Source organism: Serinus canaria, chromosome 2, assembly GCF_022539315.1.
Source record: "Serinus canaria isolate serCan28SL12 chromosome 2, serCan2020, whole genome shotgun sequence".
NCBI classification, from domain to species: domain Eukaryota; kingdom Metazoa; phylum Chordata; class Aves; order Passeriformes; family Fringillidae; genus Serinus; species Serinus canaria.
Window position 1 is genome coordinate 37,119,344 of NC_066315.1, and position 17,538 is coordinate 37,136,881.

The following is a 17,538-nucleotide window of genomic DNA, read 5'->3' on the forward strand; positions in this document are numbered from 1 at the left end:
AAGTAATAGTTTTATTATTGAAAGGGAGAGATCTTGCACCTTTTGAAGGGGGACAGGCAGTCTTACAAAACAAAGGAAGAGCATGTAGTTTTTGTGTTTTCCCATTAGGTGTTTAGAATGGGAAAACACAAAAACTTTTATTTGGGTATTCACAAACCTGTTAATACTCAAGTGTGTCTTAAGCAAAGTGAAAGCAGTTTGAGTGGTGGACAGTTGATAACACTTTTCTCATATGCGGCCTAGTGTGGCACCTCTTCCTCTGGGAAAGGCACTGGGCAAAGCAGGGACAAAATTATTATAGACTGTTATAAACGTCCCACAACAGTTGGGATCCAAGTGGAGCTTTCTTCACCAACCTTTACAAGAAATTTGCTTTGTTTCTGTCTGGTTGATGCTAACTTGCATTCACTCAATGCAGGACCAACTAAGCCTAAACTGCTGCTTTTGAGAGCTGCAGCTACAGAATCAAATTGCAGCTGCTGAGTTGCTTCCAAACAGTGCTTATATCACCACAGGCCTGTACACAGAGTACACAGGCCTGTAATGGCCACTGCTGACATTAGTGCTCTTGGAGCAACTATGGAAACTGCCAAAAGAACACCAATTAATTCAGAGCTGTTTCCAAATACTAAGATGTTTATTATAAGATTTGATATGAAACTACAGCCGTCACGTAAACAAAATCTGTACAAACACAGTTATTAAAAGTATTTGTTGCTCAAAACATTTTAAGTGCCTAAACTTCATCCATACAACGACATTCACCATCTTATCCATCAGAGATTTCTCATATACCCCTAGATCTGTTAGAAAGGAACTTGAATAGAATCACTTTAGTTATAAAAGTAATCAATCCATATAATTAAAAATAAGTCACTAGAATAAATCCAGGCCCCCTTAATCTGATCTCCTTAATACTAGACACACAACTATTTACATATTTATATAACACATTGTACAACAAAATATTTCATCCAGGAAATTACTTTCTTCATGGCAGAAGCATGGTTTTGCTGAGAATCTCAAAGACAACTAACCAATTATCTCATTGGATATTTTCATAGAATCTTTCTTATGGGAATGTCGCTTAGCATCTCTTTTCAGCTTGAAAATTGGAGAACACAGGAACTTAGTATCTGTAAATGGATCTCCTCTCCTGAGTTTCCTGTTAGGAAAAAAAAAAGGGCAAAAACTGAGTTCTGTTCCCTACATCACTTAAAACAATAACTTTTAGCAAGTAAGTTTCATTTCACACAAACTGGCTGCATTATTAACTCTAGATTTTGAGTTCTTTGAGCTCTTTTTTTAAGGTCTTATTTTGAAAATCTAAATAAGCCTTTCAAATCCTCTATTGGATGGATATTTATGTCAAACTGAGAAGTCAAGACACCTACCCTACAATACTCGGTTCTTTGTAGTTCACAGTAACAGCACAGCTTCGCCGTTTGCGTTTTGGAGACTGAGGTTCTTCACCTTCAGGGACAATTTCTGCATCCCCAGAGCTGGGGAGCACTGCAGCTGTATTGGTAACATCACAGAGATGCCCACGAGATGGCTCAGAAGACTGCTCTGTGAACAAATTAGGCACAGTTCAGTTCATTCAGATAAGCAAGCTTTAAAGAAAATCTAACCATTCTTAAAATATTACTCTTTTAGTTGCTGTTAGAAAAAAAACCCTAAAATAAAAAAGCCTAAATCTCAAAACAATGTTATCTTTCAAGAAAACAAAATCAATTAGAGAACACTTTCTGTACTTACTAAAAGACTTATCACTTGATTTGTTTTCAGTCTCTTCTTCATGACAGAGCTTCCGCTCATGCTGTGCCAAACATCTTTTAGACCTTGGCCTTGGATGGATTGGTGACATACGGCTCTCATCCACTGAACTTTGCCTTTTCTTTGATTTACCCTTGTAAGGCTCATAGAGGCTGTCATCTGAGTCACCTGCAGTACTGCTTGACTCAATGGTATTGGTTTCAGCTGAGTCTTCTTCATCCTCCACTTCAGTATTGCTGTCATCTGCCTTGTTTTGTCGAAAAGGTGTAAGATGGATACTCTCTTCCAAATGAAAGTCATAAGCATCACTGATGCCACCCAAGAAATTCTGCTTTTCTTTAGAAGCTTCTTTACCCAGTTTTCCTGGTCTTTGTTGGGAACTAAGTGGCCATTCCAGTTTTCCTTTCTGATGCTTTGCTTTCCTTCGTTGAGGGTTTTCTCTGCTTTTACACTCCGGTTGTTTAAGATCAGAATTACGTTTCAATTGGAACTGTGCAGTTTCAGAAGTTTTCTGCCTCAATGCCAGCTCTGAATCAACCTTGCTTTCATTCAAGTGAGGAACAGCTGCATTTATATTTTCTGTAGCACACTTCTCTAGACTTTCCTCAAGCCTAATTTCATCCTGTTCAGAAAGTTCTTTTACTGAATAGGGTGCTTCTAAATGGTCCAAGACACCAGTACAAATTAAATCAGGGTTCCTCATCGTCGAAATGCGACGTCTGGTGGATACACTTTTTGGTAACATGCTACCAAATCCAAACTTTACACTTGAAGAAACATTTTCCAGCTCTGGCTCGGTGTTGTTCAGATGAAAATCAGGTGGCTGTCCTTGTAGTTGAAGGGAAAATGTCATATTAAAGGCAAACAGAAAAAACATGTTAAGATGTGCAAAAAGTCATTCTATTCTTTGGCTTTTCTCTCCAGATTTTTATAAACTAGAATTTCGCAATTGAGATAAGCCCTGTTTAATATAGCTTCCATGCAGAAAGAAGTTAGGTAATATAGCACTAGTATTTTCCTCTAAAGTGTTCCTTTTGGAAAGGTTATTTACAGATCATTTATTTTCCTGAGTATTTTGCTTTGTTAACAAGTTTTTATTGATTTCACAAATGTTAATGACTGTATAAAGGCAATTTTACTTGATTGAACTGTTTAATAGATAACGAAACTGGATTGCAGCTATCGAGAAGATAAAGTAGTTTTAAATTCCTCCCCATTTTCTTGGGAATCTTCATTCAAACATTTTACCAGTGGACAGCATTAGTATTTATGACAAGAAGCAGAAAGTTACTTATCAGATCCTTCAAAGCAGCAATTTTTTAAACTTGTACTCACACATTGTTTTCCTAGTTCAAAAATAGAGCAATGTCTGGTACTTTGATTTTAGTTACCTTCGCTTGGAATTATTTTGGTAAAGGAAATGTCACTGTCAGATTCCACACAGATCTTTGACAAAGAATTTCTGTCACCACCAGCTTCCATCCCGCTTGGAAGTACAGGACCATCTTCAAGAACACACTTCAGAGGTCCTCTAGAGAAAATACCAAAGGTAGTAATTTACTGAACAGAAATAGAGTTTAACACAAGCAACAGTTTTCATTACACTGGGTTGCTTCCCTTTTTCCAGTCAGAAAATTAAACTTCCTGTAACATATTTTCCAAACATAGACGGGCATTAATCAATGATACTTACATTGAATGTGTTGGTCCTGTGACACTGCAACTGTTTCCAGGACTTGAAGAAAGCACTCTTTGATTCTGTCAACAAAATAAGTCTTACTGTTATTAAATGGCTGAAACAAGCTCACACCATCTACAAATATTAGACAACAGCCAAGTTACCCTAAGAAGCACCAAAGAGGCCCTTGACCCTCTTTCTGTCTAGCTAACACCAACTGCTGTGGGTGTTAGCCAGCCACCTTCTCAGCCTCTGCACATCAGCACATTCATCCCCAGCTCAATCCTACAGCAAGCAGAAAGGGGAAGGAACTGAGCATAAAACCCCAGAAAATAAGGGTGCTCCAATCACTGCCTAGCAGAGCCTCAGTCCCACTTATAACTTACTGACACACCCCCCACAGTGTGCTCCCCAGGGTATTGGGAAATGTGGGACTAGTCCTTCCCCTGAACTAGGGCTCAGATCTAAAAATCTACATGCATCCATGGTGGAAGAAGTGAAGGCAATCAGTAACAGAAGTCCCATTCCTCAAGAGGAAAAGGCACTTACTATGTCTGTGGAACACAAGTTCTTTGCTGGGCCAAGGAGAGTGACTGAGTCCAGTAAATTCTGAGAGACTTTGGAAATTATCTCATTCAAGGCTGACAGTCGGTTCTAATGGACAAAGGAAGAATAGTAACACTGTTACTATCATACTGTAGTATTAACAACAAACTTATCAGCATTATGAGATAACTAAAATCTGAAGAAATCTCTGTCAGGTGCCTTCACACGTGATAAGCTCCCTACAAAATTCACAGAAAATAGAGTAAACATAAAATCTTAATTAACAAAAATTAAACTCTCTTATTTTAAGTAAATGGAAGACAATAGTGAGAAAAAAAAATTCATTACCATGTGTCAAGGTATCCAAACCAGCACACCAAGATAGGTGAAAAAAACCCCGTTGAACATACTGAGTTAATCTTTTATGAAACATTTAAGATCATAAAGATATCTATAAATAGATTGGTACAGATTCTGATGTTCAGCTTCACCAGCTCATATAGTTATTATTAAAAATACCTCCACACGTCCTTGTTCTTGCTGGTACCTATGATTTCTTTGCAAATCAAACATCTGAGCCTTCAAAATGTGATATTCTTTCCTTAGCTGAAGAATGGTAGCTTCAGCATCCCTCAGTTTGAGCTTGTGCTCTTGCAAGGATAGAGCCAGATCTCTGTTGTTTGCTTGAATGATCTTCATTTTGTTGGAGGTGTTGGCTGCAACACAACAGCGAGTATTTAAAATGGGATTCAAAGAAAACACATAAATTATAAATCCTAAAATATTTAAACATCTTACTTGCTCTTTTGGCCTTTATGGTGGAGAACTGGGTAGTTTTACCCAGCTTTAACCATTTCTGAGTTCTTTTCTCTTTCATCCGTTGTTTTATATCACTCAGACTGTCTTTGAAGGACTTCCTCGATTGTTCTGCCATCTTCTACCTTTAAAAGTAGAGAGTGTGAGGAACTCACGAAGCTGGGGTTGCACCACGCGCCTCCGACGCCAAAAGGCCCAAGGAGAGACGAGTGAAGCTGGGGGCAGTTTTCAGCGGAGGAACACACACAGCAAAGTCCCACGACCAGGAAAAGACACGCAGCTCTGGCCCTTCTCACCGCAGCTGCTGCAGCGAGGCCGCTGTCCCGACCGCGCGGCGGCTGAACTGCAAAGCGCTCGGTGCCCGCGGCAGGGCCGGGCAGGGCTTTAAACACCTGGGGCCAAGAGCTCCTCTAAGTGCAGGCACAGCGTCCCAGCACCCCGCACGGGCCGGCCGTACCTCCTCGGAAGGGCGAGCGCAGAGCGAGGTCCCTCCCCTCGACCGGCTGCGGCCGCTCAAGCCCCCGGCGGAGGCGGAAGGGCCACACGATTCCGGGTGCAGCAGCGGCCTGGATTTTCCCTCGTCCCGCAGCTCGGTGCTCCCCCTCTGCCCACGTCCAGCGCCTCGTCTCCCCGCGGCCCGGCTGTGCTCGGCTGTGCCCCGCTCCGCGCTCGGCCCCGCGGGGCCGCACCACCCGCGAGCGCCGCTACCACCGCCGCCGCCGCGCGCCGTTCAAACGCCGCCGCCGCCGCCTCCCATTGGTGCGCTCCGAGCCTCGCGTCACGCCGCGAGCGCCGCGCGCACCCGCGCCTGGCCCCGCCCACCTCCGGCGTCGCCTCAGTAACCGCGGGGCGGAGGGTTAAAGGGCAGGGTCGGGAGATTTAACTCCGTAATTAAACTCCTTAATTTAATTCCTCATTTTAACTCATTAATTTGTGGTTCTTCATTGCCTGTGGCCCCTTCTTGCAGCCGTAGCAGGATGAGCCTTTCACACTTTGGAGCTGCACTGTGAGAGTTAACCACGGCCGAGCCGTGAAGTGTAGGACAAGGGCGAGAGGAAAGCCAGTGTCTTTACAATTTGATGGGTGAGGGTGGGAGTGTTAAAGTCTCTGAAATAGGTTTTGGTGTCTCTGACTTCGAGCGGCAGGTTTGTTGCAGAACCCAGGCAGCTTGGCTTGTGAAACAGACAAGGGGCTGCACAGCCTGAGTTTCTGAACTTTGGGGTAAAATAAAAAGTTCAAGGGGGAATATGTGGCAGGCGGTTCGGGAAAGCTGTACCCTCCTAGTGCCTCAGCGATGGGCAAAGGAAGAGGGCAACATGCGGCTGGGAGTTCAGGATAAAAAGAGGCTGTGCCCCCTGAAATAAACAGGGCAGGAGATTCTCCTCCTTTTAATGCCTTTATTAAAGTGATCAACTCAAGAACGGGGGTTTTGCCGCCGTTCCCAGCAGTGAATCAGAAGTGGAGCATTTTCAGCTCTGTCTCCAAGGGGGCAGAGCCGGGAGTCCTCTCCTCGCAAGGCAGTGGGGTATACCCAGGGTTATCAGTTTGTGTTGTCAGTTCAGTGGGTCCTGAGTCTGACTGGCATCGTTTCCCGGTGGGGCGAGGAGTGACCGAGGTTTTCAAGCATCCCTGCCGGCTTCAGACCTCGGCCCTGCTGTCCAGACACCACTCTAACCTTTTAATTCTGCTTCGGCTCGTCTCTTTTGGGGTATTTTCCAGGATTTGCTAAAGGTCCTGTCCCAAGCTAGTCTGGGTTTGGGGGTAAATTTGCATGCCTCCTGAGATGCAAATATCCCCCTCTCCCCACCGTCCCGAAGGGGGGTTGTCATCCTCCTGGCAACAGACTAGGGTGGTGCTGGAAAACAAGAATCCTCCACAATAGAGTCAAATGGCGATACTTAAGGATACTTAACTGGCGGTGACAACATTTCACTAACAAAGAACTCTTGGCCAACGGTCAACTCTCAGATCAACTCAAAAACTCCTCTGCTGTTCCTTCTCTTAAAAAAATGGTAACCTTTTTTTTGTTCATAACACCCCCCTCAAAACCTCAGGAGAGAAAACCCTGCATCTGCGTGTCCCAGTGGGCTCTCTATTACAATAAAGTTACAGGACTCCTCTGTCTCCTTTTTGGACATAAACCTCTCTGGTATTTGTGGATTTTCCTGACAAGTGTGAGGGAACTTGCCTCTTGTGTGTTTATACACGTCTTTACCACAGCGTGCTGAACCTTGATTAATCACTGAGAGAAATTGGAGGAAAAAAAGATCAGCGACATGATGTCTTACTAAAAGAATAAATGGTATTTTCGATTCTGTTAAATCAGTGTTTCATAACTGCTACACTTTTTTTTTTTTTTTTTTTTTTTTTTTTTGTCTTACAGCTATTCCTGATTTCCTGGTTTTATTCATTACAGCTTGGATGTATTGTGGCAATCTGATTTCAAACTTGAAAAATTCTCATGGATAATGATGCAAACCATGATGTACGTGCTTTTGTCCTTTCCCACTCCTTGCAAAGTCATGTGATTTTTGTTTCTTCAGTTAAGCCTTGAAAGCCTCATCTATGTAGTTTTACAGTAGTATAAATGAATATTTAACTTTCCTACTTCATCAGTAGATACCGTTAAAGTTGGTGTTGCATTCCTGTTAGCAAAGTAGTTGTCCTTCAAGCCCAGCCCTGGATGCAGTGTGACAATTCCCTTTGGAGACATGGGACTGTGTAAAAAACCCATCTTGTCTTTAGGATTCAGCATGAAAAATTATGAGCAGTTTACACACATTGTAGACCCACTTACTTACTAGTAACACACAAAACCACAGCAGCCCACAATCTTAGTTTCTCATTACATGTTTTTTTTCTGTTTTCTCATCTGCCTGATGAACCTAAGTAACGTCTACCCACCCATCCTTCCAGCCCCAAAAAACTCTACCAAAACAAAACAAGACCTCACAGGCCTGGGGGAAAAAGAAAATAAATGTTTTTAAGCAACCAAAAAACCCCAAAACCACCTCAGTTTCCCTTCCCCTCTCTCCCTTCCCTGCCAAACCAGAAGAAAAATGGAGGCATACTGAACAATAAGAGTCATATAGTCTGTAGAAATGCTGGTTTTCTGCTATTGTACGATTAGCTCCACACCCCCATCCCTCAGGCCTTTCACTGTTTTAAAGGCCATAATTGGGCACACTCCTCCACTCAGAGGCAGGCAACAGTGTCACCTGGAGCCTTGCAAATCTCTCTGTCTCTAAACATAGATGAAGCTATCTCATGGAATTCAGCTTCAGGGGGCTTGAAGGGTTGTTTTTCAGGTTTTTGGGTTTTTTTTTCCCCAGGTAGGCACAGCTATTCTAACCCAAAGCCATACCTTTCCCTACAAACTTTGTCTTGCTTAAAGGCAGCAGGTGTTTTGCATTTGGCCAGGTAGCAATTAATGGTTTCCAGCAGTGCTGGTAAGGTCTTTTATCCATTAGTCATTTATTAGCTTGACACAAATACACTGATTGTAATTAAATAAACCCTGTTTTGATTAAAAAATAATGCTTTCCTCATTATTATCTAAGTGCTAATCTTTATTAATTTTTTTTGTTCTGAGTATACTTATATCACCTTTTTTTCATTCTCTTGTTTCCATCATTTTTTTACAGCTCTTTCAGAAACACTTTGAAATCTTTCGGCAGATTATCTTTTATTTCCTGTATTTGAATTTCTACAACCTGATAATCACATTTTCACTGTTACTGAGGTGTGCTCCTTTGTGCATTAATCTCATCTCTATAGACAGTTTTGTTTCTATTAGATTATTTGCAGGCTACACCCTCTGTATCATTTTATTTGTAGTGGAGGATTCCAAGTAGTGAATTTTTCTAGCTCAACTGAAACTTTGCTGTAAGCAATTTCATGTTTTCCTCTATAAAGATCGATGCTGTCATTGCTGCCAGAGTTGCTGTGGATTATTAGTTTATTTCTAGTGGGTGTACTTATGTGGCAAAACAGCTGCTGCTGCAACTGCAATTGCAGTATGGAAAGATTTGCTCTCATCTTAGATTTATTGTCTTGCATTACAAGGCAAGAGTTGCTACATTTAATGACAGCAAATTACAAGAATCACAGACGTGATTCTGGGAGCATTCTGGATGCTTCTTATCAGAGTTGTCTGGATGTGATGTTACATGGTGATGTCCAATACATTCTGTTAGGTCTCAAAGTTAGAAAGTTGTTGTTTTTCCCAAAGCAAACAATCAGATACTAAATATCTGTGCAGATTTAAGTAAGTTACTTCTATTGCTACCAAAACCAATGTCTTCAAATAAATGGAATTTTAACTTTTTGAGTGAATGCTTATGAGGCATTGATAATCCAGTACTTGATGGAAAATGTTTTTAAAAGTCTTACCGGTTTCAGAAAGAGGATGAAGTGTACGGCTGTAGAAGAACAGATATTTAGACTTGCTGTATCTACTTTTTCACTTGTTTTTGGTGATCACCAGTAGGGCACAGAAGAGCAGCCATGATGTGGTGACTGATGGCAAGCTTCTGCTGCTGCAGGCAGCTGGGTAACCTCCAATTAACCAGCTTTAATACCCTACCCATCTTTTCAGCTGCTCCACCTCCAAGCCTACATCAGACAACCACCCTGGTGATGTTGGTGCTGTCTGGTGTTAACCATCACAGTTGCTGAGTTAGGATGGTAGATATGACTTATATTTTACTGCCTCTACCACAAAGAGGTACAGAGCTGGAAGTCACAATGTATGGAATGTAGTGCATACTGTGTGGACAATAGGAAAAGTGTATACAATATACTGTCACGCGTGGTACCAAATTCATGAATCCTGCAAGTGTCCTGTTAGAGGATATCCTTAGAAGTGGCTCTTACACACCGGCAGTATTTCCTTCCCTTAGCAGAGAGAGAGCCTGATTAGTGGCACACAGGGCTGTCTTGCTTTCCATTACCTCTGGGGTTTGGGAAGATCATTTATGTCTTGCTGAGTCAGCTCTGTTCTCATTTGCTGTGACATGCACACTGATGCTGCCTTGTAGTGCTTGGCCATTGGATGGCTCATTTGTGAGCTGCCTTTAAACTGTTCAACTCTGATCAGCTTGGAGTAGGATGTTTGTAGCTATCCTCGTCTTGGAAGTATCATGACAGGAATCTAAGAATATTTGACATGTGGGAACTGCAAGATGCTGATGCACATTCTTCTTCCTGAAAACAGAAAAGCAGCAAATGCTTTTTGAAGAAGCTGGCACAGACATATTTGAGTAAATAAGGTGTACTAGCTTGAGCAAGTTTGCATGAAAATCCTATAGAAATAATGACCTGAAAAGATTTTGACAACAAAATAATTGATATTTGTCCTTCAGCAAGGTTAAAAAGAACTGTGAGCATTTTTTTGGGTGTCATTATTTTTATGTATGTCCCTATGTGCTATTTCTTTTGCATTTCAGAGAGATATATCAAATTAGAGCTAAAAGTTGCTAAAGTTCAGATCATTTCTATTTTGGAATATGTTATTAGTATTACATTCTCTGTTCTAAGTTATCCATAACCACTTTCTAATTAAAATGCTAATTTTTTTCTTTCTCAAAAATAACTTTGTTCTACTTACAAGCAAAGCCACAAATTTAAGAGGAAAAGAAGCCTGAGTTAATTGAAGCATGAGGCAACATGGGTTTCATTAAGCTAAAATTAATTAGCTATAAATCAGCATTCCTACATTAGTTGTATCAGTGTCTTTTTGATGTAAATATGTATTCTAAATTGTTCTAAATGCATATATCTACATAAATCTTTGTGTTCTAACTTACTCTAAAATGTTTTTAATTATTAATCAGTTTAATGTAAGTAAGGATGTGAAAGATTAATAAGAATCTTGATCTGTTTATGAGAAATATTCCAGAGACAAAAACATATGCAGTGATAATTATATACATCAGATACAGCTGTTTCTTCCACTTTAGACACTCTGAATTATATATGTTTGAGTTGCCACCAAATCTTTCCTTTCAATGGCAGGGAAAATCCAGAATCCCAAAAGAATATCTTAATCCATAGCAATATGCAACACTATAAGTGCCAATCTGAAATCTTGAAGCTAAATGGTCTAATGAGCAAAGAGGAATAATGTGTCAAAAGTGTAAATTAAATGTTAAACATTTTCTCAGCATTTCTTTTGAGTACGTACCTTAATTTATCATTGTACCATCTGTCAGTAGACCAGAAACCTGACTTTCTCCAGTACACAGCAGTTCCAGTGCATGCAGTCAGAAGCAACATCCTCCCCCTCAAATTTTCTATCCCCAAGTCTCCTACTAACCTCTGTCTCACATTACTGAAGTGAAGATTAGCACTGCTTCAAGGTTACCAGGCAGTAAACTTTTTTTCTTTTTAAGCTTTGAAAGTTTTTTTGGGGGGATTTTTTTTTAGTTTTTTTTTTTAGCCATTGGATATTTACTGACAAAAATATTTCTTTTCCTTCTACTGTTTGTACAAATATGTGGCTTTCCACCAGTTATCACCCAGTTTTTTCTGATGAATAAATAGCTCAGTAGTAGAATATGCCACCAGTAGAATTGTAGCTTAAAGAGACAAAGGCAAAAATGACCTGCATAGTGGATCTTGATAACGGTGATGATTATGATGATGATGATGATTCTATCAGGCATAATGGAATGAAAATCATTCATGGATACAAGAATATATTTTAGTGTGGCTTTTCTTAATGCTAATATACATGCCATAATCTGAGAGGTGAATATTAATCATATGATAATAAGTGCAGAAATCCTGTATCCTGATGGAAGAAGGTGCCAAGAGCTTCCTCACTCTTGCATACCTTCTCTATCTAGGTTCTGTGGTGTCAGTGGAGAGGGTCTTGGTTTCCATGGGTAAACCTGGGGTTAAAGCTGACCTTTCTCTTTAAGCACGAGTACTCTTATAAATACAAATTACATACAAGTATTTATTTGAGGCCTTGTACAATCCTTATTTGAGTGTGTACAATCCTTACTGGCTCCTAAAGTCACTAGTAAAACATGATGAAAGACAGAGGACTGAAGAAATTAACAGCAGCATTTAGCATGCACATTGGCTAGGACACACTGGTACTGGGTAGGGAAAAAAAGTCTTGACAGCCAGCATTTCCTCTAGATTAGAATATTCAGTTAAGGAGGATTTTTATGAAGTGTGGAAAAGCAATTTTCCTTCCTGCTGTGGTTGTATTGCTGCAGTCAGCTCTCAGAGATTTGGGTCATGGATGAATGACTTTTAAAGAGCTAATCATTGTTCATAGGTAGGAGACAGAGATATATAGATTGACACTGTTCTCTCAGAAGAGGTCCTGCACAACTGGTGCTTTTTACTGACTTTAGTCCACCACAGAGAACAAGACAGGGTAGACAGGGGAAGATATGTTATAATAAGATATAAAACCTAACAGCCAAGGATAGACAAAGAAGCAAACACCATTACCCAGCCAAAGATAGACAATGAAGCAAACACCATTACCCCACAGTACTCCATTTGGTTCTGGTCTAGGTATGTTGCCCATATTAAAATAAGCAGGATTGCTTTATTATTTAAATGCTTTGTGGGAAATGCTGTGGGTAACACCAGACAGAAAACAAAGGCAAAAAAAGAATGGTCAGTTCCAAAATAAAGCAATACCCTGCAACCATCATTTGATGCTTCTGTTGATAACAGATCTACTCACACTGAGGGTGTGTTTCTTTTGCAGAAATGAGGGGTTTGAATGACAAACACTCATGAGGATCAACTGAAATAATAATTGTATGGACAAAATGACATTAGAACATTTGCCATTAAAATGGCTTCTAAGGTTTGAGGATGTTTTGTTTCTGTAGCTTAACTTGCTACTAACATCCTGATGTTTACTTGAACAGTTGAAGCAGATCTGTCACCAGCAAAAGCTGTAAGTGGCATGACAGTGGTAAAGAGATATGGAAAGACAGCTGAACTGCTGCAGATGTAAACTTCAAACATGACAAGATTTTTGACTGACAGAAAAGTGGAACAGAGGCAGAATTCTCCAAGGTCTCTTATCTTTGCACTTCTCTCTCCTTGTGTTCCTCTGTTTCTTGGTACCTTTTATCATTCTATTGTGCTTTGCAACTGTACTGTCGTGTCCAGTGTTACAGCTTTTCGTTTCCACAATTTCATCTGGTTTTCTGTCCTTTCAGAATATTTTCTCTCAGTTTTATTGGAGAAATCAGAATAAAAAGATATGATATTGTTATTTTATATTTGTAGACAGATACAATAGGCATGGTAAGAACTAGAGATTGTATTAAGAAAGATGAAGCAAAAAAACAGTATGCTGAAAAAGGCTATGTTTTAATGGATGTTCCATGGTTCTTTTAGTTTATTTTGTGTAATTCAAATGTTTAAAATTTTAAGAACATTTGAAAAATTAGATACTGTGACCAAATTTCTTTCAATCTAAACTATTTAGATCTATAGAAATAGAGCACAGCATTTGTCATGATTGTAAATAATAAGTGCTGGAATATTACTGAAAAAAAAAGTAATTAAATTACTATGTAACAAATTTTAATGTGATCAGTATGTTCCCAGAAAATTTTCACTTCTAAAATAAAAGGCTGGGAGGAGACCTGATAAAAAAATTTCAAAATGCTTTAGTACTAAGCAGTTTTATAGAAATGTCCTGAGATAAATTAGATTGAAGTAATTGTTTACCAAGAAATAAGCACAAATCTGAACAGAGCTGCTCAAATGACAGTTTTCTATGCGGATGCTGTAGAGAAAATGAAATTGCAGACATGGAGCCCACTCAACATGCAGTCACATTCCTTCACATCTGTCCTATCACTTTTGTGTTGGAAACTAGATGTAGACTGCTGCAGAAGATTCTCTGAGTTCCTGTTACATAGATTTAGATAAAGCTACTTATTTCTGGCTTTCCTAGTTTAATTCCTACAGGTGCTATTGCGTCTTCATCAGACACCCTGGCTCCTGCCCCAGTCAGCAAAGGAAATAAACACATGCACACACACACACACACACACACAGATACTCCTGGTCAGCTTAGGCCGGCTAAGAAGTGATGGCTAACCTTAGGCCTCTTTTTTTTTTTTTTTTTTTTTTTTAAGAGGTCTAGAAACACAGAAGTTCTAGAAATAGAAGGAAAATACTGCTATGCATAAAATAGGAGCTCAATGTGCACACCATATTTTATCTGATTGCCTCTAGACTGGAAAACCACATATTACCCAGCTGCAAACCCATTTTAATTCTGTTATTTTTATATAATTTGTCAGACTGTGCATTATTTGATAGCAAAGAAGGTTAGGTCTTAGTGAATGGTCTTCTGTAGTCAACTGGAGTACTTACTAGTGAGCAAGGAATGAAGGAGTCTGCAGTTGCCATAATTCTTTTGCTAAAAATGTTTTCATGTGTCTGCCTTAGTACTGGCTTATTGTAGCTTATCTGCTGCCTCATGAAAACTCACTGGGGCCTTTTTTTAATCCTGAAATCTTACATCAAAGTACAATTTAAAATCAGAATTACCAGATATTTCAACTAAGTATTTATTTTCTTCAGTGCAGCCTTCAGCACAGATTTTACTAAGACCTTCACTTTCTTCTTTTAATTTGTATTGTATTCTACCGTCTTATAGCTCTACTTCCTTATTAAGCTGCTGTTTGCTGGACAGTCAGTTTACAGTTTGGGATAACTGTGATTTTTAACTCTGGAGTAGATGTCTTCTTATGGGCCACTGGAATTTGGTGTTTCTAGCTTTTGTTAGAGACAATAACACTAATTGTTCAGGATTCCAAGGACTGCATTTCTCTCTGATTGGTACTGAAGTTGATAAGTCATAGAAAGTCTGCAATTTCAAAGGACTAAAGTCCCAGAATGCTAAGGATAGGATCTTGGTGAAAACCCAGAAAAAAACCCCAAGATTTTTATTCACCCCGATCTTCAGCATGAAGAATATGTACAATTCCCCCCCCCCATTAGGTGCAGTGTCAGACTAACAAGAAATCGAAGCAAAAATCAAGTCAGTTCAGATCCAGAGGTGATTTTCCTTGCTATTTTATTCACACCCCCCTGCCCTTTCTCAGAATAACACCATGATCTAGGACACTAGCAGCTTCTATTGGTCCACAAGGTTGTCTGTTCCCTCCTGTGACAAGATGCAGAGTGGAGCACAGCTTTGATGTGAAATGCCTCAGGCTTTCATCTTATAATGAGCTCCCCCAAAAGATCCAAACAATTCTAGGCTAAAAATAGCTAAACTTTATTTAAATAAATAGTTGCATTTCTACTTTTTTTAATATAAAGAACTCTTAAGGCAACTTGAGGTGACACATACAGAAAAAAGATTTATGCATTGTTCTCTTCTTGTCCACTATCACTGCAGACAGACCTTAGGTTTGAGCTGCTGGGTGCCCAAAATTTCTGTGTAGTCCTGTTTGCAATTTCTTTCCAGTTTTTCTAGAGCCAGGCTGTTCTTTCTTGTAGATGTCCTGTCTATTCCTTCTTGTGGTGCCCTCTGGTTTTCTTTCCCTTGGGCATGCTGATTTATCTCCTGTTATGTGGAGAAGACTTCCTCCTCAACCAGTCTTTTCAAAGGAACAGAGCACATAACTGAGAATACAAAAATTAAATAAGCACTGCATTATTGTATAGGTATGGACAACGGCAGGGAGAATGATAATCCAAAGATATTAATATATATTAAGTTAATTTCTAATAGTTTGTATGCCCCATGTGTGTGTACATCCATGGGTGTAGGTTTATGATTCTTATCAGTAGCTGTCAACACCTTGCATTGGTTTTTCTGTTAAGAATTAATCAAAGTAAAACTCTGAGTTTGCTCAGCCTTTCCATAGTCTTCCTCACCAAAAATAACAATGTGACAATGTAGCAATGATGTAACAATGATGATAAAGGAAATCCTGCTGTTTATGGTAAAATTGATTAACAGTGATATTTAAACCCTATCAACTGCATCATGGTAGTTTCAAATTTCAACACAGCTACTTTTTCATGCCCCTGTGAGCTTGCAAAATCTAAGCCCAGGGTCTGTGGGTGGGTTCACAAAGTCAATGCAGGCAGCATCCAAAGCAATTCCAGTTTCACTGTCAGGCTTCATAGTCCATCCCTCGCCACCTGAAGTGCTTTAAAAACTTCCCTTTCAGAATGTGCTGTTGTTCAAAGTTAGTTTTGCAGAAAACATTTTATAATAATCTTCTTTACACCTGTGGTTTTCATCCGCTTTGTTTTTAGCTGTCTAGAGCATGTTCTCTTAGACCTTACACTTAGGACTGTGTGTGGCAAGTTCATTCATACACATTCTTGATATTCCAGCAGACTTTCTCTCATTATCTATCTGCACCTGGAAGATGTGGAATGAATTTCAGACAAATAATTTACTCTCCTGCCTCCCACCTACCCTCCTACAATTATTCTCACAGGTGTTGTTGGTGCAGTTACTAATAGTAATCCAATGGGTACTTTTGTAAGACAAAATTTCATCCAGTGGGACTAGTTCATTGCATTTCTTCAGTGTTTTCACTTACTATCTACACTTCAAGATAATCTGTTTAAAATGTATGATATAGTGAAGTTCAAAGCTATCCAGCAAAATCCCATGTTACCAAATTAGGTTAATATTTAGTACCCTTTTGTGTTTTGTTAGGTCCAGGTGTCAACTAGCAATCACAGCAGTCGTCACTTGGTGGAGCCAAATTACTCTGAAAGTGAATGTGCTTTACGAATAGTTTGCAGAAAAGCTATCAAAGGCAGAATTTATAAATAGTACTTTGGAGGAAGATAATAAAAAATTTGTGGGATTTCAATACATCCTTTTAGGAATTAGAAGCTTTTCAGCTTTGCTTTTAATTACTCCAGCACAGAAGAAGTGCTGGCTGCTGCAAAGGCTATCTCCTTTTGCTGGAATAAAATGGAAATAGAGGATATTGAAATGAAATGGAAATACAGGATATTTGATAACGTACATGCAAACCTGCAAAGATGAAGCCATAGCTGTCAATCTTGGTACCATTTTTTTTTAATTCAACATGTTAATGTTTATATATGTTTTTACATTATTTTCCCATCAATATTTTAATTTTTTTCCATACTTGTATCTCTCTTCTAAATGTTCTTTATAAAATCTGGAAAGACACCTAATTTATTTCTTGTGTAGAGAACAGATTATACCTGGAGGAAAAAAGGAGGGGATACCACACTTAGCTCTATACCCTGCTAAGTATGAAGAACTCTCAGCAACTTTTCCTCACAACTTATTTCTTTTCTATCCATATGAATGGGACACTATTTAAAGAAGTGTCAACAGCAGAAGCACCTACTCATTCTTATTCTGCACTGTACTGTGCACACTGTAACAAAGAACTTGGGGAATTTATGGCTCTCTCTGCCATTGTGATACTCAGCAATCAGAGGGTGATACTCAGCCATCAGAGGTTACTACTGGGAATGTGTGTATTTTTTTGTAGTTTTGTGTGGTGGTTTTTTTTCTATTATTATAATTTTTTAGTGTTTTTAGCATGCATTGAATTCCTCTGAGATGGATAGGTATTTTTGAGGAGTTGTTCTGACTACCATGTGAATAAAATCTTACGCTTTCAATACATTCTTTAGACTTGTCAGATCTCATTTACTGGGAATAGACTGTCATTTGAGCTCAAGCTTCACATTTTATTGTGCATTATATT

At 39.4% G+C, this 17,538-nt stretch overlaps 1 protein-coding gene across 1 annotated transcript; it reads right to left on the reverse strand.

The window, feature by feature from the left end:
- Positions 1–616: 616 nt before the first annotated feature.
- Positions 617–5,531, reverse strand: SGO1 (shugoshin 1). Its single transcript, XM_009086367.4, has 9 exons — positions 5,274–5,531; positions 4,799–4,941; positions 4,520–4,716; positions 4,004–4,108; positions 3,470–3,534; positions 3,168–3,307; positions 1,759–2,604; positions 1,395–1,569; positions 617–1,165 (listed from the first exon to the last, which is right to left on the reverse strand). Exons 2-9 carry the CDS (start codon positions 4,932–4,934, stop codon positions 1,033–1,035), a joined length of 1,797 nt encoding a protein of 598 aa, XP_009084615.1. The 5' UTR covers positions 4,935–4,941; positions 5,274–5,531; the 3' UTR covers positions 617–1,032.
- Between the last annotated feature and the right edge of the window lie 12,007 nt (positions 5,532–17,538).

Excerpts from the sequence above, each read along its gene's own strand:
- SGO1 (XM_009086367.4), bottom strand. The coding sequence starts at position 4,934 with ATGGCAGAACAATCGAGGAAGTCCTTCAAAGACAGTCTGAGTGATATA. Across the intron at positions 2,605-3,167 it reads CAAAATAATTCCAAGCGAAG|GACAGCCACCTGATTTTCAT; the intron begins GTAACTAAAATC and ends TTCAACTACAAG. Across the intron at positions 1,570-1,758 it reads ATCAAGTGATAAGTCTTTTA|AGCAGTCTTCTGAGCCATCT; the intron begins GTAAGTACAGAA and ends ATTTGTTCACAG.